At 39.7% G+C, this 22,342-nt stretch overlaps 2 protein-coding genes across 3 annotated transcripts in view; one reads left to right on the forward strand and one right to left on the reverse strand.

The window, feature by feature from the left end:
- GPC6 (glypican 6) overlaps positions 1-22,342 on the reverse strand; it is a 1,016,336-nt gene that overhangs the window by 950,905 nt on the left and 43,089 nt on the right. The gene's annotated exons all lie outside the window — the stretch shown is intronic.
- LOC311589706 (small nuclear ribonucleoprotein G) lies at positions 6,690-7,086 on the forward strand. Its single transcript, XM_084768285.1, has one exon. The coding sequence runs from the start codon at positions 6,722-6,724 to the stop codon at positions 6,950-6,952; it is 231 nt and encodes a 76-aa protein (XP_084624411.1). The 5' UTR covers positions 6,690-6,721; the 3' UTR covers positions 6,953-7,086.

A 22,342-nucleotide genomic window follows, 5' to 3' on the forward strand; every position in this document is an offset into this window, starting at 1 on the left:
GCACATTCATGGGACCCACTCTAGAATGGAAACCAGAGCTGTCATTGTCATCTCCAAAGAACCTGGCAGTGGGGCACAGCTCAGGATTTGATCACTTCATTGAAATGGATAGCCCAGCCTCTTCAACTAGAAAACAGTCAGCCTGGATGCTGAGAAGGACCAATGGAGAAAGAGTAGGGAGGATGCTGGATATGGGCCAAGGAGACTTCTTGACTGGAAGAGCCACGAGCTATTGTTTTTAGTGTGGTTTCTTCGTCTTTTTCCTTAATATTTAAGGACAGCACTGTGTACCAGGCTGAAACTGTTTTCTAGTTTGTACAGGGAGTAGTGTCGGGAAAAGCCTGATATTCCTTGAGAAATGGTGCTCTAAGTGTGGGTTCTGTAGAAAGTGATTGGTTCTAGTGTCCACTGATCAGGACAAGATTCCTAGAAACCTAAGGAAACTTATCAATATTAGCACAATAATTCACCCACAAACAGGCATAACCACAGTGCGCTCCCCCATGTGCCACTTTTCAAAGATTTAGATGATTCTCGTGAATTACATATCACAATCAATATAAGCTAGGTTTGACTGCCAAAGGCAAAGCTGGAACCATCTATGCTGGAAGTTTCACTCACGTAAGGGTCATAGAGAAGCGATGGTGATGGTGCCACAATACTACCAAGTGCATAGTATCTCCAAGTAACAGCTCATCCATTCAGGGCTTTTTGCTTCTATATTTATTTTTTTAAGTTGTGCCATCATAAAGATAATTATAGTTTGCTGCGTTTCTATGCCTTTTCCCAAGTAATATATTTCCTGCATGACTATATTATGCTAAAGCACATGTGCTTTAAATTCTATACCAATTTTAGTTGGTGATATAAGCTATGTTATGAAATCAAAGGTATCATTAAGCTAGGAATAATTATGTAAATATACCATATTTTATTTTAATGTGCTATGCTAACAGCATGTCTTCAAAGTGGTTTGACATATATGGCCCTATTAGAATTGGTCACCCAAAATGAGAAAAAATGAGTGGATATGTTCATACTCAATGGAAAAGCAGTGCTGGTGACTACCCCAGGCCCGTGCTCCTTGATCTAATAATAAAGTGGCTGCTACTTAAGTCATATTAAAATGCTCACTATAGCCTCGTAAGTCACAGTCACCATCATCTTTAAAATCTTACTTGGAAGATGTGCACTGCTTATGCTGTGACTAAGCACAACTTATACATAATTTGCTTAGAGGTTTTACAATATTCTGAAAAAAAGACGAAGACCCCCACCAGGAGGAGGAGAACAATCAGGTCCACTGTTGCTTCCGGTTCACTGTTTGAGTGTGTATTTGTTCACAACTGCATCTGTTCAGCACAAGCTCATTAGACAAAGTGCCCTGTGACTAAATGCAATACCTCACAAGAGAATGTTCTAAAAGATGCTGCTGACTGTGAATGGAGCATGTGTCTAAATGCTCAGGGACCTGACAAAGAAAACACTAAAGAAGATCATCATATGTATTACAATAGTTGACTTCTAGGTACTTTGTATATTTTTGCATATATTATGTGATCACTTATATTTCATTTTTCTTTTATTTTAGAAATTATAATTACATAATTTTTTATTCCTTCCTCCAAGCACTCCTAAAACTCCACTTTTTACTTTTTTTCACTAATTGTTGCAACATAAATATATGTTTATGCATATACATGTTCCTAAAATATAAATAACACTAGTATTTCCAATGGAAATAAACTAAATGCATGTAAAATATAATTATACTTTCCTGTATATTTTTCCTCCTGATATTTCTTCAGTCAAATTCTATAAAATAATATTATGTGTGGAGTCTTAAGTCTTTTTCATATACCAAAATATTAGAACTGAAATTGTACATGGATGTGGATTCAATCATATAAACTCAGTTGAGGAGTTTCAGCCAGGGTTAGAGAATTCATTGTGGACCCCTTAGATGGTAAAGCCACACAAGCCTAGTAAGTTAGGACCTCAAACCAGCTTCTTATTTATCTTCTCATTGTCTTTTTTTCTTTTTTCCTCAAGGTAAAGATTCCCTATGTAACTCTGTCTGTTCTGGAACTAACTATGTAGACTAGGCTGGCCTTGAACTCAGAGATTCACTTCCCTCTTCCACCCCACTATCAGGAATAAAGGCTTATCCAGCACACCCAGCTCAATCATCATTTTGTCAATGATCTGTTTCTTTGCTCTCTAAATAGCCAAATAAAATTGTATGTATGTTCCTTGTACAACAGGCTGTCATAATATACTTTAAATATATGTATATATGTAATACAATACATATTATATATATATATATATATATACATACATACATACATACACACAGAGAGATGGGGGATTATTAAGTTTTGTTACTTAATGCATGCCTTAACTCACACAGTTACTCTGAAGTGAGTACACTTTATGCTTCACTCTTGGCATTTTTCAAGAACACAATGTATTACATTAGTTATAGTCACCATGCTGTACAGTAGACCTCAACTATAACTGCTGCTATAAAATTCTACAATGCCACACACTCATGACGCTCTGCAGTTTATAATAGTTATATATATGGTTTTATAGAATGTCTTCAAACAGGTGCACACCTCATCCTGAGTTAGAATGATGGTGTTTGACATTGAGAACACAGCAAACTTCATCTGCATCTGCTTACGAGCAGCTACTGAAGATTTTTACTTGGTATAATTTGTTATGATGACTTTAAGTTCTTCACACAATTTTACACTTTATTGTTTGCACACTTAATAAATACTGATAGAACTTTGTAAATGGTTAAAATTACAAAGCAAGAATATATTAAATACTGTATCCTGTTTATTTCTTTTTAAAATGTCAATTATTTAAACAGTCAAAATCTCTATTCATGTACAGCTGTAAAACTACAGTAAGAGTACATGTTTCCCTTCTTAGCAAGAAGGCTTTGTCATGACTAGGCAGATATAAGACTATGACACCAGCCATCTCTTGAATTACACTTCTACAATGGAGATGTGCAATATTGTTTTAATTTTTTATTTTTAAATAACTTATTCAGATTACATGCTAATTGTTATCCCCTCATTTGTATCTTCCTGTTGCCCTCCGCCTCCCTCCCTCTTTCACCCTATGACACTCCCTTAAACCTGTGACAGAAATGGACCTCCTCCCCCACCATATGATCACAGCCTATCAAGTCTCATCCAGATAACCTGTTTCCCCTTCCTCTGAGTGCCACCAGGCCTCCCCACTGATTGGAAGTGGTCAAAAGGGGGCACCAGAGTTCATGTCAGAGTCAGTCCCTGCTCTTCACAGAACTGTGGAGAGCACACTGTCCATTGGCAAGATCTGAATAGGGGGTCTAGGTTTACTGCATGCATTGTCCTCGGTTGTTACAGCAGTATGTGCAAGCCCCCCTGGGTCCAGATCCAAAAATATTGATGATCTTGTTGTAGGGTCCTGGACCCTCTGGATCCTTCTATCTCCCCATTCTCCCATAATACCAAAATGAGTATCTACTATGTCTTTTTATCCAATTCAGAATATTTTGCTTAAGTATAAGCAAAACCCTACAACTAGCTACCAAGGAAAATTAGAATACTCTTTCACTTGTAAATTTTTAAGGTAAATGAAATTTGTTTAAAAAAATTTTTTTTCAGCAAGCATTTATAGAGCAGATTGTAACACGAGCAATTGGCTAGGCTTCTGTGTGGTTCTTGAGAGCACCACAAGCTCAGGAGGAGAGAGAAGGCATGCACTGTGCATTGTGGGAACTGTGAGTTAGGTGCTAAGTGGGCATAGCTAAAAAGGAAAATAGCCAGGCTCGATGTGCACACCTGTTATCCCAGCACTCATGAGGCAGAGGCAAGCAGATCTCTATGAGTTTGAGGCCAGCCTGGCCTACAAAGAACAGCCAAGTCTACACAGAGAAACCCTGTCTCGAAAACAAAACAAAACAAACAAAAACACACTGGAAAAGCAGAATAAGAATGCATGCTACAAGGTTCCTAGTTTTTCTCAAACATTCAGATTATTAAGATTTTCAAAAGAGATTAAATACTTGTTAGCGTGAGATTCCTGCTACTGTTGAAGCTGGGAGCATTTGCTTTTCTTTCAATACTAAATGAATTATATTATTTTGTAACATAATTTTGTTTGACTCAGGAAAGGGACTAAGTTGCGGTGAAATAGTAGATGAGTCATTTAGTGAAATATTTGACAACTTTCTTACCATGGTGTAGAAATAAATCTGCTTACTTTTCTTCTAAATATTTAATCATCATAATTGCTATCCTCTGTAAATTATTTTAGGAATAATTAAACTAGGAAAACAGGTTATCTGACATATGGAAGCAGGTAAATACATGTTCTATCTGAGCAGTTTTGAGATCTAACTTAGTAATAAGCAAAGAAAACTAGCTTTGGTTTCATTCCTGCTATTGGTCACCCACTCAGAGCCATCACCTTAAATCCTGATATTAGCCTTCATTTCTGATGCCTTACCCTGAACTGACTGCCATTCACTTTCACATGCCAATCTTTTACCCTGAAAGCACATTCTGCTTGGTAGTCTACAGTCACTTTGCTCTCCAACCAAGACTCCTTCCTTCACTGATGGCTGTTGGAATGTGTATGTCCAGGTCTCTTTGCATGACGGGCATACACAGAGTGGTATAAAGTCTAACAGTAATATTCTTCATCATGGTTTTCACTGAATATACTAACCCTATATCTATTTCCATAGGAAATATCCATGGTTTATGACCACCCCCTCATTTGGTATAATCTGTACTTTCTGGTCTTAGGTTTTAATATTTTATTTTCTAATATAGCTCAGTACACATGGGAGGCAGAAAGCTGATTGCTTGATAAGCATATTTAGAAAAATATGAGAAAAATAAAAGCAAGTCTGGAAAGTAGATTGCTTGATAAAGTCATTTAGGAAATATGAGAAAACTGAAATCAAATCTGGAGTGCTTTTCCATATGAAAAGCAATCTGAGAAGTTTGGAAGAATAAAGTTGTTAAGTCATTCACAGCACATCTGTGAAGCCCTGATATAAGGCAGCAGGTCTAGAAGGAAAGAATGCGCAAGAGGATAAACTGTCCAGGAGGAAACGAGACCAAGAAACAGGAAGCTTCTCTCCCTGGGCAGCAACTCCTGGCTCCCAAGGACAGGCTCTGATTGAGTGTAGACATCAGAAAGGCATGGAGGCCATCTTTCTTTCCGTAACTCGCTCATCCAGAAATCAGTGACCTAGCACTCCTGGAAAGCATAGAGACCACCCCATAGTAACCAGAATTCCTGCTCTGTTTCCTAACTACACGTGGTCCTGGTGCTACAGCCAACCAAGACCCACTGGCACCAACCAATAGAGCGTGGGTCTTCACTCTAGGCTGCTCAACAAAACCACTGCGAAAGCTTTATAAAATGCACGATGCCTGCTTCTCCTTGGAGGTACCGGTTTGCTGGATCTGACTCCACGTGGAAGATTTTTGTTTAGTAATGTGTTGCTCGTCTTAAACTATTGTAACTTCAGAGTACCTTATTTGGATCCTGGCCTCCAGCACCTTCTCCAAACACATGATTTCATTTAGGAAGTAGGGAATGATCCCATTGTGAGACTGGAAAGTCTATGCCTGGGAAAGGATGGGATAAGGAAGTGCCAAGGCATCCCAGCCAACACACGAGTAGACACTAGAGCATAGAAGGCCATGCTTTGTAAATAACTAAGATTCATTCCTTGGACAAATTGTAGTCAATCTCTTTCAAGCTCTCTTGTTAACTAGCCATTGTCTATGGCCTGTTGAACCTAGTTTATCAAGAGCCCCCGCCCATCACTTTCCATTTCTCTTCAGGCCCTAAGTACCTTCATGTCCACTGGCCCCATGACTGTGCCTTCTAGCTATGAATCCCCCATCTGTCATTGCTGATACAGGCTTGAACATAGTGTTATGCAGTTCTCTCTGCTATCACAGTTTGAATAAAATGTGTCTTGATGTTCCTAACATGAGCCAGAATAATTACTCCATCACAGTTCCTATACTCTCCAAAACATGCTCAAAATTTTCAAAGCCTGAGAGAAATCTGCATATGAAGCAAGGAACTCCTCAAATCAGAGAAAAAGGAAAGAAGAGACCAGACCTGTGCAAATGTGGGCAATTCCAGAATGATTTGCAAGAAAACCTGTTAGTAGGTCTCTGTGAAAGCTAGAAAAGGTACCTCAGAACTGGATTGCCGACTGGCACTTAACAGTACAGATGCCTGCAAGAAGTCTCTAGATAATCTGCTTTTGGCTGCACCGTCTGGGCCTCACATGCCACACTGTCCTCAGTCACACAGAAGATGAAGACTCTATGGCCTGGCCGAGCACCCAGTACTGTCTGAGGCTCACATGCACATTACCCTCAGTCACACAAAAGGTAAAGACTCTATGGCGGGGCACCCTGCACTGTCTGAGGCTCCATGCGCACTGTCCTCAGTCACACAGAAGATGAAGACTGTATGGCAGAGCACCCATGCAGGCAATGGTTACTGTCTTAGATTAAGTTCTTTTTCACTTTTTCACTAGAATTTCCTCCAATTGTATGAAACAGTCTCCTCTGTGATTCGTAAAACTACTTCATATGCAAAAATCCATCTATGCCTAATCCATCATAAAAAGTCCACTAGCCTTTCGCCGTCGTGCGGAGCCCGCTGAGGAATCACCATGAGCAAGGCCCACCCTCCCGAACTGAAGAAATTTATGGACAAGAAGTTATCATTGAAGCTGAATGGTGGCAGACATGTGCAGGGAATACTGCGGGGCTTTGACCCCTTCATGAACCTTGTGATTGATGAGTGTGTGGAGATGGCAACCAGCGGGCAACAGAACAACATCGGCATGGTGGTCATCCGAGGGAACAGCATCATCATGTTAGAAGCCTTGGAAAGAGTCTAAAAAATGCTCAGCAGAGGCACCCACATCCCTCCCCAGAGAGCCTGTGTGACTGTGACGTTGAATTGGGTCATGGACATTTTCATATGAAACTTTTTGCTAAATAAACTTTTGTGATACTCAGAAAAAAAAAAAAAGTCCACTAAACCTTGAAGACAAGGCTCTTGTTGTCTTCTGAAAGGTTCTTTTCTAATGACACTAGACATCTGGCAATAAAACTGGAACCTGCTCCACTTACAATAGCAATAGATTACTCTGCTAGCTATGTGTTTAGGAGGCAGCACAAATTCTCCTCCTTTGTTGAATACCCTGTTGCCCTGTCCTGTAGAATCATCTATCACCATAGGTCTGATTCACTGAAAACTTGACCATTACTCTTCTTCAGCCCAAATATGCTCATCACTTGTTATTCAGATTCACTCGAAAAGCCATTACTATGGCTGGACAATCAGGTTTGAGACTTTCCTTCATACTTATTATCATTAATAATAATGACATATTATGGAAAGTTACTATGCCCACTACTATCTGAATCATCGCATACACACTGTATAAAATTCCCAACAGGTATATGAGATGCATATTGTTGAAGGACTAAAGAGTGAGTATTCAGATTATTCAAAGGAAATGGGACAACAAGTGTGGACACTTTCCAAAGGCAAATTGAGGTACCATAAAAAGTCTATTAAAGTAAACAGTAATGTATAGCATCAAGTAACTCCAAACCAAAGGGGCAGAGGGGCTCCACTAAACTAAGAAGTACAAAAGACTGATTGTGACAGATTAAATACAAAAGTAATTCAAATAAAATGTTCGTTGTTGTTGCAGTTACACAGCAGCCTAATTTTACCTATTCCATTGAAAAATCTATAGTTACAGAATTATATGTTTATAGGCTTGCTAATTTTTATTTTTAATCTTCCCTTGTTTTACAAGGACCTTTCACAGAAATAATTCATCTCATATTGCAAACCAAGCTACAAGTCACGTATGAGAGCGCATTGGCTCTGTGAGACAGGGAAGACTTTACAACAATGGAACCAGAAACCGTGATCTCAGGTCTTAGGCTTTTGTTAACACAGCACTGTATCTCCATCTCAGAAAATTCTATGCCTTGACCACAATAAGAAGGACCAAGTTGGGAGCTGGCACAAATAACTGCCCATCTTCACTTCCTGCCGGTTGTCCCAGCCACACTAAAATCAGATTCCAATGGCAGACACGTTGAGCTCCTTAACTCCATTTCAACTGTTGGCTTCCTAAGTTTGCTAAAGAATTCTCAGACACTATGAAGAAAATAGTGACTCTTTTTGTACATTCAGCTTCAGAAAAATCAAGTTATTCTCCTAATAATTTACAGAATCCATAAATAACTGCAACTCATCATATCTCTCCACTCTCCACTGACAAAAACAATACTCTAAAAGAACATCCCAGAGTAAAAGTATACCCCAGCATTTACAGAAGTCCACTGGTCAGGGAAGGAAGGGAGCAAAGGGAAATCAGATTATCAGAAAGGCATTTCAGAAACAGAGCAAGCAAGTGCTGGTTCATCATTCATCAGGACACGTGAAGGGCTTCAGCATTCAAAAGACACTGATAGTTAATCAGCATTATCTCAGGCGGGAAACCCAGGAGCCCACACATGTTAAGATTAAACTCTTAGAATAGCAACAGCCACTGGCCGGAAAAGAAAATGTTCCCACAGCATCCCGTGTCCCGTTGCTGTTTACAGGCAGCCCCTCATAATACTCAAACAAACACTTCTTGTACTCACAGAGGAAAATACACAGTGACCCACTTTGGATCTCTTCAGACGCTTGAATAAATTCTATTTTATATTTATATAACTAAACCAAAACCACAAGAGAAAGTTTTTGTAAGGGTGTCAAAAATGTTGATGCAATCTTGTTCTTTCCACTAAAAAGTTGTGGTCATTTTGCCAAATGAGCAATCCGTCAAAGCTATTATTGTGGCGTTCCAGGCAAGCTCAGCCCTTGTGGGGATCAAGGGAAGTTGTTTGGGTCTGGCGAAATGAACCATGGCCATTGGCCTAAAGGCTCTGGACTGGCCACAGCATATACCATGAGGACTCTCTCCCTGGGGCTCCATCTCTAATGAAGACCTAAGAACTGCTGCCAGGGTCCTTTGACAGTCTACTACAAGTTATAGTTGAGGCTACGTCTCCTAGAGCTGGCAGGACGAAGCTACATGAGGTCCATTAAGTACATCACAGTGGTGTGTGAGTACCAGATAGCCAAGGTGACAGAAGAGCAACACTTCCTTCTGTGCTTCCCTTTGCCCTCCTAATGCCACACTGATGCATAAATTAACAAATAGCCTCAACTTGGCAAAGCCCAACTGAGCAAATGTATCGAGAGAGTGCCTCTAATTAATCTAGGAATAATAATTCAGTGTTCCCACTTTTGAAAATATTCTTTCTTCTCACCTCTACTACTCAAGCGTCTTTATCACTTATCCCAAACGTTGCTCCGTGAGAGCTTCAGTGGTTCTCTTCAGAAGGAGCAGTTGCACACTTACAAGCATCACCATCATCAGGCTGTGACTAACTGCTTGCAAAGTGCGCCCTGTTTCAGACTCTAAATCTTCCTTGTAAATTGGGGGGTGCTGAGTTTTGCCACCTTACTGCCAAGTTCACCCTGATAGTTGCCCCCTTCCTGGTCACCTCCTGGTCCCACACCCACTCCCTCATCCCACCTCCCCCTTTTTCTAGTCCTCAGAAAGGGGGAGCCCGCCTCCCCTATCATCTGACCCTAGCCTATCAAGTCTCATCTGGTCTGCCTGCATCTTCTTCCTCTATGGCCTGGCAAGGCCACCCTACCAGGGGGAAGTGATCAACAAGTGGGCACCAGAGTCCACGTCAAAGCTAGCTCCTACTCTCCGCACTATGGGACCCAAAAGGAGACTGTGCTGCCTATGAACTATGTCGGAGCAGAGGGTTCTAGGTCCTCACCATGCATGGTCCTCAGTTGATGCATCAATTTCTGAAGCAACACCCCCTCCCCCAGGCAGGAGTCCTTGACTCCAGTGGTCTCCTTGTGGAGCTCCTGTCTCCTCCAGGTCCCTCTCCCCCTTAACTCTTCCCTAAGACTCCCTGCACTCCACCCCAAAGTTTGGCTGTGAGTACAACCCCGATTCAGTAGACAGACGAATGAATGGTGTTGTCAAGTTCATATTAAGGTTACGTCTGTCAACTGAAGATGATGCTCCAGTGTTACAGAGAGTTTCCGGCAGCAAACTGTCTCTGTCATTTTCTCATTTGGGAAGCTGCTAACCTCTACTTATGGTTCACTCAGATAATTTATTTTATTCCTCCTCAAGTCTCTGTTGTGGTTGAAGACCAAATAGTCTAGTTTTACAACTAAGCTTAGTTGTTTTGGGGTAAAGATGTTTTTAGGTCCAGATAGATGTTTTAAGTTGATAAAGATGAGATATGATAGAGATTGATTTACATTCAGAATTTTAGATGCACCAAGATAGGAAAAAATGTTTTCAAGGTTGACAAATACAAATAGCCAAAACACTAGGAATATAACATTAATATAATTCCTGATTGGTTCATGGTTCTTCTTGCTGTATGTAATTTATTGTATATATGTGTAATAATATAAATGTATATGTAAAAACTTTTCAGTAATTATTTAACTAGTCATCTGCAGGTTTAAAAGACTGAGGGATTATGGAATCTACTTCAACCACTTCCTGTTCTTGCTATTAATAGCCAGCCCTTCTTTCATCTTTTCTCTCTCCAGATAAGGGGTAAATCTTTTTTGTGAACAAATCCAGGGAATATTAAACATTTAAAAAATTTAGATTAACATTTACTTTTAGTGAAATATCACTAAAAGGAGAATACTAATGAAATATTAGGTTAAAGACACCGGATTATCTCTAAGTGGCTGTGCATCCCCTGTGGTTTGAAGGTACATGTCCCTTTTTTACAGTGGCTTGGTTGTGTTGTCACTGGTGTTATGTAAATGGTGACCTTGCTTTGTCTAGAGATGCAATCCCTCTCCCTGTGGGCTCACTCCCTCATTTTCTTGGGAAGTAGGGGTTTTCCCAGGTGCTGCTAGGCTGCTTCTTGCTGTAGCTGTTGATGTTAATTAATTTATGCAAATCAGCTAGATACCATCCTTGATTAATGTCTCTGCTGCTTTATTAATCTTGAATACTTTAAGAGGCTCTCATACATGTATGACGCAATATCTACTTAGCGAACAGCTACTCATATGATTAATTCAGGCCTTGAAGAGCCGTACCTGATCTCTTCTAGTTGATATTACTAATTACATATAATTTACAACTTTTAGAAAGGCAATTGCACCAGAAAGAAAATTAAATTTTATACTTTTTCTACAAGTGACATTGGCATATAGTACCCTTAAAATAGCTGCACATATTTTCAATTTAAAATTAATAGCAGAAAAAAACGTAATGCCTATCTTTCTGTGCCAGGTTCTGTGCTAAGGGTTTTACATGTTTCCAGACGATATTTATAATAGAGTCTTCACTATGTAGCAAGCACTCATGCAGGCAGAAATACTGCCTAACATCTCTCTGTGCTACCCATAAGCATTTGAGAATGCAACCATGCATTGAAACTCGTCTTTCTGCTTTAAATATTATGGTTAAAATATTTTCTGTCAATTTTGAGAAAGTCAAAATCTTTCCTTTCCTTTTGCTAATCAGGCATTATTCTGTGACCAAGAATCGCCTAATGCTATTTATGAAACAGAAGAATTCATTAACAGAGAATTTTGATTTGCCTGAAAAGCGTGAAAGGAAGATATCAGAAGAAATACGTGACCCCACAATATCATGTCTCTCAGCAATATTTACTGAGTTCAAGACACTTTAATCCAACTCATTCCAAACAATGCTGCCACCAAGAGTACTTCATCCATGACAAACAGCTAAGGAGAAAAAGAAATCTCATATGAGAGATCATGTGACAAACAATACAAGTATGGTGAAACGGCTCAGCAATCCAGAGCGATGACTTCCAAGAGTCAGGTTTGGTTCCAACCACCTGCTATTGCACTCTCTGGGTATCCAATGCCTTCTGATGGCCCCCACAGACTGAATGCACACAGTGAAGTCATATATGCAGACATAACATCCGTACACATAAGATGAAAAACTAAAGAAGAAATAATAAAACAACATAAAAAACAAAATAAACAAATCCCAACAAACCTACAAAAAAATATGCTGTCCTGCTTCCAAGGAAAGTGGTTGCATCTGGGTGGACACCCAAAGATAGGTTCCTGAGAGACACATAACATAGACTGACAGAAAAGAGACAGTCTGAGCCCCAAAGAAAGACACAATGACGAACATGAAAATGTTCCAGACAGAATTTAAGAGGCCCCTCCAGCACAAGGACAGTTTTGAGAAGAAACACTGGGAGGGTAAGTAGAAACACCTGGAGGTGTATGAGTCAAGGCAGGAGCCTCACTCCTCCTTGGGGTTTATCTGCAGCATTTGAAGTAAGTAAGGTCATGTGCAGAAGGTACGGGGCCTGTGGCAAGGCTGCCGTTGTCTGTGTTTGCTTCTAAAAGTGTCTTTACTTGGAAGTGATCTCATTCCAGATGTGAACTAGTGAGTGTCCATGTCAGCAAAACGGTAAGAGACTGATGTTTGTTTGGCAATCTTGCTATCAAGATATTTTTTTTTTTTTAAAAAGCCACTGTCTTTGTCTCCTCTCCAAATATGTAACGTTTTTTAAAGGGACATTCCAAATGAACATGATATTTAATATGCTATCTTTGCTCAGATGTGCCATGTTGGCACCCATACCCTAAAACAAAGGATTGCTCTTAGAAACATTTTTCTGAAGCTATTTGTTCATGAAGGCTCTTCCACCCCTAAGGCCCTTGTCTTGTGTCCCTAAAACAAAATCGTCTGAGGAAGAAAGCCCAGCCAATCCCAAAGAAGAGCATAAAAAATTAAGCTATAAATTAATGGATATTTAAGTAAATGAGCCATCACCATAGCGTCTCTGCTCGGGTCATGTATATGATAACTATTGCGTGTCCAAGTGGAATGAGCACCAGGCAGTTGGTCACATGGCGAAAGGGCTGACAATGGCTTGAGTCAAAAACACAGAGAGGAATTCCAACTACCAACTCATTAGATAAAGATTTTGGGGAGACTATAATAAAACAAAAATACATAACCCAGAAAGGAGAGGTTGCATCTTTGTTATCCCCTTCACAGTCCAGCCTTATCACTAGTGTTTACACACTCCAAGGAAGAGGAGCTACCTCTGCCTTTGGTAGGTGTAGTGTGAGCCAAGCACAGGGAGTTTGTGTGTGGCTCAACATGGCCTTCTAATGACACCAAGTCAACTATGTCCTGAGATAAACACAGCTGGGGTTTGCTCAATTCCATTGTGTTTTTTGGATGATGTGTGATGGAAAGATTACTTGGATCTTTTCATCCATTTCAAAGTAGTGATAGATTCTAGTAACAGGTTCATAATTAAAAGTTGATCTTGCCTCTGGACCCAGGCGGGTGAGCTCAAATACTCTACCAACCATGGACAATGCATGCAGTAAACCTAAAATCCCTATCCAGATCTAGCCAATGGACAGCACATTCTCCACAGCTGTGTGGAGAGCAGGGACTGATGTGGATATAAACTCTGGTGCCCCCGACTTACCACTTCCCCTTGGTGGGGAGACCTGGTGACACTCAGAGGAAGAGGAAGCAGGCTATCAGGAAGAGACCTGATAGGCTATGATCTTATAGTGGGGGACAACGTCCCCTTCTGTCACAGACCTAGAGGAGGGGAATACAATGAAGGAGGGAGGGAGTGGGAATGGGAAGATACAAGTGAGGGAATAACAACTGAGATGTAATCTGAATAAATTACTTAAATAAAAAAATTCTAAAAGATAAGTAACAAAGAAGAAAAAAAAAGTTGATCTTGCCAAAGGGAGTTTCAAATGAATCAAATAACCAAAAAGATCAGCATAAATCTGCAGGTAAGTTGTGGATTTTTAATGAAAATTCTGCATTAATAAAACAAATGTAAACATTTATTAAAACTACTCAACAGACGATATGATACATAAATTTTAATTTGAAAAAACTTCATTTTTACAATATCAGTGAATGTTGGACTAAAAGAAAACAATTCAATGCTTTTGTTCCAGTGAGTATTCACTGACTGAATTCACATTGCTGTCCTCTAGTAAGTAAGGGAAATGTATTTAAACATGAATGTAATAAACTTATCGGTCTTAAATAACTCTTGGTTTGGGGTTGAATCAGGTGGGACATGGCACTGCTCTGGAGTATAAGCAAGTGTTTCCACACCAAGTGTGGCTGTACAAAGAAGCTGCAACCCTTTGCTCTGTGCTTCCCAGTCAGAAGCTCAGGGGGAAATGCAGCTGAGAATCTCACCCCCTACACTCAGGAGTGGGCACACATGAGCAGGTCACGTGTTCTGATCACACGAGCAGAGACAAAGACACAGGGTAGCACAAACTCGGGGCAGTAACAGTGTGCCATCGAATGGGCATCGCTCTGCTTTCCCGAAGTCCGTGCCAATGCTTGTCTCATGTAGGAGACTACAGCAAGTGGAAAAGGTAGAGAGGAAAGGGAGCTGGGGTGGCTCCAAAGAGACAAACCCTGGAAATGCCCATTACACAAGTAGTCACTGGTGACAGGTTCCATTCCTGCTCACAGTCAGTGAGTAACTGTGAGTGCGGTTAAAGAAAAACCTGTCCTCTCTGAGTGACACAGTTTTGACTCAGGAAAAACTGAGAACAGCTCCATTTATGGCTGAAAACACATTTTTCTCTACAACACGAACTTCTTATTTCTTCATTTTCATTTAATTGAATTGCCAATGGTTTCCTAACCACTGTCATTCTTTCAAAAGTAGGCTAAAGAGATATAGTTATCAGTTTTTCAAAGCTGTTTCTATTATTGTGAACTACAGCTGCTAAGAGAAGTTACTTCTTCATGGACTAATAGCTTGCCAAGAACGAGCATCATGAATGAGCTTTCAAGCCATGCTAGCCAACGAGGCGAATGAACCACATTAGCTCATCGCAGTTTCTAAAGTGTCTTCTGGCTCATAGTTAATTTCAATATCACCTCCATGAGGAATTTAAGTACCATATATTTAAGTATTGAATGACTGGCTATAAAAATGTAGCCAGTATTTTACTAAAGATAAGAGTCATAATAGTCATACAATTAAAAAAATTGTGTTCTTTAATCATTAAGAGTAAATTAACTGTTTTAAAATACAGATTCCCTTCAATTACAGGAACACCAACACACTGTACAAATTATATCCCTGAAATATAGTCCATAATATGTGTATTCTGCTGGACCGACATAGTAGGCTTAGCTATGTAGTACTTGCCGTGACTTGGACACTCTAAATATTTCTGAGCCCATTAATGAAAGTGTATGGTTTCTGTAAAAATTTCATTCTAGAGGCTGTTTCGTTCATCCTGTGATTTAGTATTACTCTTCTTTTTCGTTTCTTATAAATATGACTTTTTCTCCAGTTCTCATAAGCATCTTCTGGGGAAACTCTCATACAGAAATGAGTCTGTGCTTACGTGGACAAGCGATCGTATCTCTCAAGTACTCACAGGGCAGACAGTTGCACATCTAACGGAAAGAACTGTGTTAACGCATCTTAAGGGAGCAGGCAATCTGTTTCATCGTGTGCACAAAATGAAAATATTCTAAGCTGTAACTGTGGCATAAATTAATTACCCACAAGGTTGGTACAAAATTGTTTAATCGATGACAAAAGTGTTCTTCGGGCTATTATCAAAAGCTGTTGTCATCAGCCAATATGTGGGGTCACCACTCCCTAAAGCAGATGTCACTTACAAGTTACAATCTGTCTGCATAGAAATCCCATTCCACAGTTACCTCCTCCCCAGCAATGAGCCGGGTGTTGTTTACTTATCCTCATGGTAATTTGAATTGGAAATGATAAAAAAAAATTGGCTTATTTTTTTTAAATACTCTCCCACAAGTTCATGTATTTGAGGACTCACTATTATAGAAATTTTGTAAGTATGAACTCATAGGAATTGGGTTGGTGGCGGAAGGTCATGAGGGATATAGCTCATTCCTGCACGGCTCCTAGTCTCTCTGTTCTGCCATGCTGAGGTGTGAGGGCCTGAGAAGTCCTGGCGACACACTACAGCCACCATGGACAACAGAAGCTAGCCTCTCTCCTCTGTGATACACTAAAAGCCCCCAAGCTGTGAGATGAAAAATAAAAAATAAAATAAAATTTTGCTTATTTCTGAAGGTGTTTCTTCTCAGGTATTTGATCAAAGCAAAGAGAAAAGTAATTAATGCTTTACAAGTATAAGGACTGATATTCTATAAAAATTGTACTGCAAGGAGCCGGGCGTGGTGGCACATGCCATTAATCCCAGCACTCAGGAGACAGAGGCAGGTGGGTTGCTCTGAGTTTGAGGCCAGTCTGGTTTACAAAGTGAGTCCAGAACAGCCAAGGCAATACAGAGAAACCCTGTCTCAAGAAACTTTAAGAAAAAAAAAATTGTGCCGCAGGGATACTGTCAGTAAAGTAAGGGAGGATTGCCATGGCCAAAGATATGGGTGAGACGCTTATGGATGCCTGATGATAAAGACCATGGGTTAAGAAAGGAGCTATAATGCATAATAAGGTGTTGGTCTTCAAGACTCAGAAAGACCTAGGAATGAGCGGAATTGAGAACAGAACACACTCAAGTTCTAGTTTAGCTCAAACTGATTCCTTCATAAACGTAGTAGGATTGCACAAGGTCCTCTGGCAAAGTGCCACGGAGTAACCAGAACAGCGTAAGCAAGGGAGTATGGCATTCTCAGGAACACCAGTTGTTCCGACCCTGGTGTTATTGCAAGCGCAAGGGTAAATAAAGTAACTGCTTCCCAGCCAGATTGTCAAAGCAGAGTTCTGACAGTCACCACATGATGGAATGGAAATCGCACAACTCTTCTCCAGGGGTATCCATGGCCTCTTAGTCTGTCTTGCCCTTCCATCAGCACCTAATACGTCAACACTCACCTCTGTCACTGAATGTCTAATTTTAAGTAGATACTAAATTGTGTTTTCAAGAAACAACACTTTGGCAAGTTTCCTTGGTATTTTACAGTTTTGTACATTTGTTCCGGGCTGGGTATCTATGTGGAGGTCCAGGGAAAACTCCCAGGCATGGGTCCTCCCCTTCCTGGACCTTGTATAAGTTCCAAGAATTGAACTTGGCTTGGTAACAGCACCAGAACCCACTGAGCCATCTGGCTAATTTCATCAAACAAATGGTCAGCCCCAATTTGTACCTTAGGATGACAAAATAAATTTGCACCAAACTTTTAAATCACTATCATGAGATGTTAACCATAATAACAAACATATTTTTGAATAACAACTTTTATGCAAGCCTTCTCATACTTCCTTGAAAATATTTTATTTAACCAAAGTAAGCTGATTTTTTTAATAGCTAAGCTACAAAACTAAGTGCACACGTGTAAAAGATAAAGTCGTCATGAGTCAGTATGTGTTCCAGAAGTTTCATTTCCTTCGAAGGCTAGAACAAATGACTCACCAAAGTGACACTAATTTTCACAGCAGTGGGCAGTGTGTCTTCCTGCACAGACGTGTGGTGAGACCTGTGTTCAGTCAGTTGGGCTGGGTGATGATAATTCAGATACTGACCAAGAGAAGGAGACTATTCATTTTTGTGTCTTTGGACCACTCTGTAAAATTTCCTAATGCAAAGAGTGTACCAGTGAAATGTCAATCAAATTGCCTGATCACCATAAAATGAACCAATCTATCAACTACATTTACTGTCTCCATTTTGTCACTCTCCACTAAAAAGATCACAATATATTCCCTATTTCTGGAAAAAAAAATGGTTCTTCATTTCTGTGCCCAGTAAACAATATCATCTCCCGCGTCCTCTTGCTCATTTGTGTTATTTTTATCGGATATCAGTGCAGTAGGCATCACATGCAATTTTCATTTTCGTAGTTTAAAAAAAAAGACAGATGTAAACATAGGGGATTGGGCAAACATTTAGATGACTTGACAAATTTGCACCTGAACCCTAGCGAGCCAGCAACTGGCCTTGCATCATTATAGCCGGCCTCATTAAGCTAACTTCCATGTTTTATTTCCAGCCCAGACCCAACACTCTGAAACAAGAATGAGTAATCCCACACACTAGCTGTAGAAATTCTAGAACATTCTGTCTCTGGCTAACTACATGTTAAAATGATGACCCACTAACAGAAAATGTCTCCTTTCTTTGAGTCTATATGTCTCACAAGATTACTTGCCAAAGTGGGGACTGTTGTTTTGCTATGAAATATAAGACTTGAATAGAATTAAAAAAAAAAAAACAGTAGCAGAAAACGTGAAAGAAGCTTCCATACTTCAGTGTGTATTTGCGGACTTTGTTACTCACCTTTTGACCCTGGGAGTAATGAGAGCTGCACACAGAAACAAAGCCTTGGGTAAAGACTGTAACTCAGTCAAATATGAGATGATTCTGTATCAAATAAAACATGTAAATTGAAAACCTGAATTACATATGTAAGTCATAATAACATGAGATATATTTGCCCATATATATTTTTATCTTTGTCCACAAGTAGGCATATGGATATATTACTAATCTAAGAAGTATAAACATACATATATACATTCTTCTGTATTATATTTTTCCCTCCTTATAAAAGCAGACATTGCCTTTCTTAACAGTCTTTTGTACCCATAGTCCAATAAAAAAGTTAGGAATGCTTAAAGCAGTATCTAATATATTATGTAAATATCTAAACACCCTTTTTAATACTTTTAAATACATTTTCTTTTTTAACCTTATGATTGTCCTTTAGAATATTATATAATTAGTAACTCAGTGATGATATACCTTTTACACTTCTGTTACCGAAATAAATAAGAGCTCATCCTTTAAATTGCTTTTTTAAAAAAAAATTCTGGCACAGCTATTAGAATCTCGCTTTTACAAATGAGAATGCTGAAGTGGAGAGAGATGAAATCACTTGCTATAGAATAGATTTTGGATATTCTGGCTCTGGGACTCCTCTCTGGTCTCTTCACGTTCTGAAGTATTACCAGGCGGTGAGCTATGAGAAGTCGATCACCACTGCTTACACCAGAGCTTAAACTTGGTACTTGTATACCCCATCAGTGGATACAGGATGTCGTTAAAATTGCCTCATATTTGTCACCCTTGACTTTGGTCTCTACTTCCCATTTTGAACAGAACTAAGAGATCCCTGCATAGTTTCTAGGCCAGATCTAGAGTCTCATTTCAGTTCAGTTGCTGACTTGGCCAATGAAATTGCTCTGTGGTGTGTAAAAGGGGTTATATGTTGACATGTGTGTGCATGTGTGTGTGTGTGTGTGTGTGTGTGTGTGTGTGTGTGTGTGTGTGTGTGTCTGGTGATTGACTGGTCGGTGGAGTATATAAGGGGGTCATATGATGATTCTTGTGTGTATGTGTGTGTGTGTGTGTGTGTCTGGTGATTGGTCTGTGGAGTATATAAGGGGTAATATGATGATGTGTATGTGTGTGTGTGTGTGTGTGTGTGTGTGTGTGTGTGTGTGTGTCTGGTGATTGACTGGTCGGTGGAGTGCATAAGGGGGTCATATGATGATTCTTGTGTGTATGTGTGTGTATGTGTGTGTTTGTGTGGGAACTGACTGCTCTGTAGTGTATATAAATTGTTATATGATGATTCTTCTGTGTGGGGGGTGATTGACTTGTCTGTGGAGTATATAAAGGGTTATATGACGAGTGTGTGTGTATGTGTGTGTGTGTGTGTGTGTGTGTGTGTGTGTGTGTGGTTTTTGACTTGTCTGTGGCATACATAAGGGGTTATATGATGATTCCTGTATACCTCCAATGGCTGATCACTTTGTAGGGGACACATGTTGCTCTGGCAGTCACCCACATGTGCTACTTGTGCCAAGGTCCTATGTCTGAGATTGTCTTTGGAATACTGAGGATCTTGTGAAGTCACACATATATCCATTTTTTCCCCAAATACATGTTGAATAAAATGAATAAAGTACCTGTATTCCTTCCAAAATAGCTGTGTGGCACAATACCCAAACATTGCCGTAAAGGAATTATCAGTCATTTTTAATGATATTCCTTTTAAGGAAAAACAGAGGATGATTTCACATCATGCCCACACTAACTATTTCAAATGCCTTTAGTAAAATCTATTCTGAAAATACTTTTTCATCACCTTTACAGAATCTGCAGATAGTTCCTGATTAACGAAACAAAAAAGAAAGTTTTTTTTTAAACCTGGAGATGTTGATGTTAATTAAATATCTTTTATCTAGATTGATTAGTGCAATTCATTATTCACTACTCTTCTGGACAGATGGGTTAAATTACAGTTGATACAGAGCACTAGAGTACTGCTGATAATTTATTTGATCACATTACTTCAGGCTTAAAAATATCCACACTTGAAATTAAGAGATAGCATACGTACAGATTTTGAAATTGTTCTCCCGGATCTTTTTTTTTTTAAGTGGATTTCTGCTAATTATCTGTTTAAATTATTTTGATTGGAGAAGAATTATTTTGCAGTTTCAAAAGACTGAAATATAAGAAACTCTGGAACCCAGCTGTTTCTTTTGGATGACCTATGGATACATTTTACAGTTGCCTGCTTTATTTAAAATCGGATTTATGAAAACCTGAAAACAGTTTAACAAACTGCAATCTCTCATGAGTAACCTTTATTGGTAAAACTTAGCTCACGATATCATATTGGTTTATTAACACTAAAGGGTCTTTTATTAGGTATTTGAACAAAATTTAAGTTATGAGAAAACAAACAAACAAACAAAATTCATGATTTTCTTAGAGTGGATGTTAACAAAATGACACATTCTTGATGTTAGGTCTAAAGGAACTTTGGCTTCCCCAATTACTGGCCCCCTTTTCACTCAACACAAGGAGACATTTTTTTTTCATCATTGCTAAAAGGGAAAAACATCTTTCTGTGGTACCGATTAGCCTACCAAATGGCATGCTTGGCCTCCAGGCTCACTTAGTACCTATGCTCTCCCACCCGACAGCTCACAGGTCTCCCTCTGTCCAACTTCTCATCCCCACATAAGAACTCTCTCTCTCTCTCTCTCTCTCTCTCTCTCTCTCTCTCTCTCTCTCTCTCTCTCTCTCTCTCTCTCTCAGTGCACTCTGATAGCCATGTGCAATCTATTACTTTCTCTGCTCTGGACTCTTCCAGATCGTTCCGGTTTGTACTCCCTGTCATATCTACAATAAAATTCTTACCCTCAGTCATACCTGGGAGCAGTCACGTCAGTTTATATATCTGATGCTGAAACCCTGTTTATACACTTGGCACAAATATTGGTAATTATGTGAGGTAATAAGTTGCTTAATAAACTGGGGCCAGCCACTCTACCATGCAAGGGTATTTCAAAACATTTTTTGTACTCAAAAATTCTAATTTTTCTGTCTATTAAATTTGTTGACGAAAGGAGTTATCTTTGAGATGAAACTTCAAGCATTTTAAAATAGTTTTTAATACATCTTCTAATGATCTGCGCAAACAAACTAAGCATATGGATAGCATTTCCTCTGTGATACATATGGTTTAAAAGTTAAAGGAGATATCATTAGCAAAATGTGTTGCAGGCTTGATTGCACCTCCTAATATCTGAAACATAGTTTGATGTGTCTTACGAATGCAGCATGAGCCACATTCCTGATTATTACTCAACTCTTCGTCTCCTCCTTGGTATCTTTTGAGCATGTCTGAGTGTTGATAACGTTCTTGGAGATGAAAAGAAGGCATGCGCTGAAGCACATGAGTTGCCCAGCTCTTCGCAGACGCGGAAGTGTTGTAGATGCCGCAGCCCAGTCTCCTGGGCCTGGACTGACCAAGAGACACTTGGCTTGGAACTAGCCTTCTCTACTGAGGGACAAAGTCATTTCAAGATCTGCTCATTTGGTGTAAAATTCTTATTGAATCCTTTTGGATCCCTCTTGTCATGTGACAACTAGGCACATATTATAATTCAGCTGCAGTTAAACTTCTGGGGAGGTTCTTACAGCACTAAACACGAGCAGCATCAAGAAGGAAGAGAGATGGAGCAAGAGGCAGAGGCTAAGAGGAAACAGAAAGGAGGGAAGAAGGGGGATGGGAGGCGGGGAATGCGGAGTGGGGAAAAGAGAAGGAGGGAGAAAGACAGAAGGCAATAAGGAGGGGTGGAAATGACCAAACCTCACATTCAACTCTACCTGTCTCATCAGGCCAGGGAAAAGGCCATGTCCCAGGCCTGTCCTCTTAGGACAAAGGCTTCCT

The sequence above is a fragment of the Acomys minous genome (assembly GCF_964271855.1).
Source record: "Acomys minous genome assembly, chromosome: 18".
Taxonomy (NCBI): domain Eukaryota; kingdom Metazoa; phylum Chordata; class Mammalia; order Rodentia; family Muridae; genus Acomys; species Acomys minous.

Coding starts and splice junctions, on each gene's coding strand:
- LOC311589706 (XM_084768285.1), top strand. CDS start 6,722: ATGAGCAAGGCCCACCCTCCCGAACTGAAGAAATTTATGGACAAGAAG.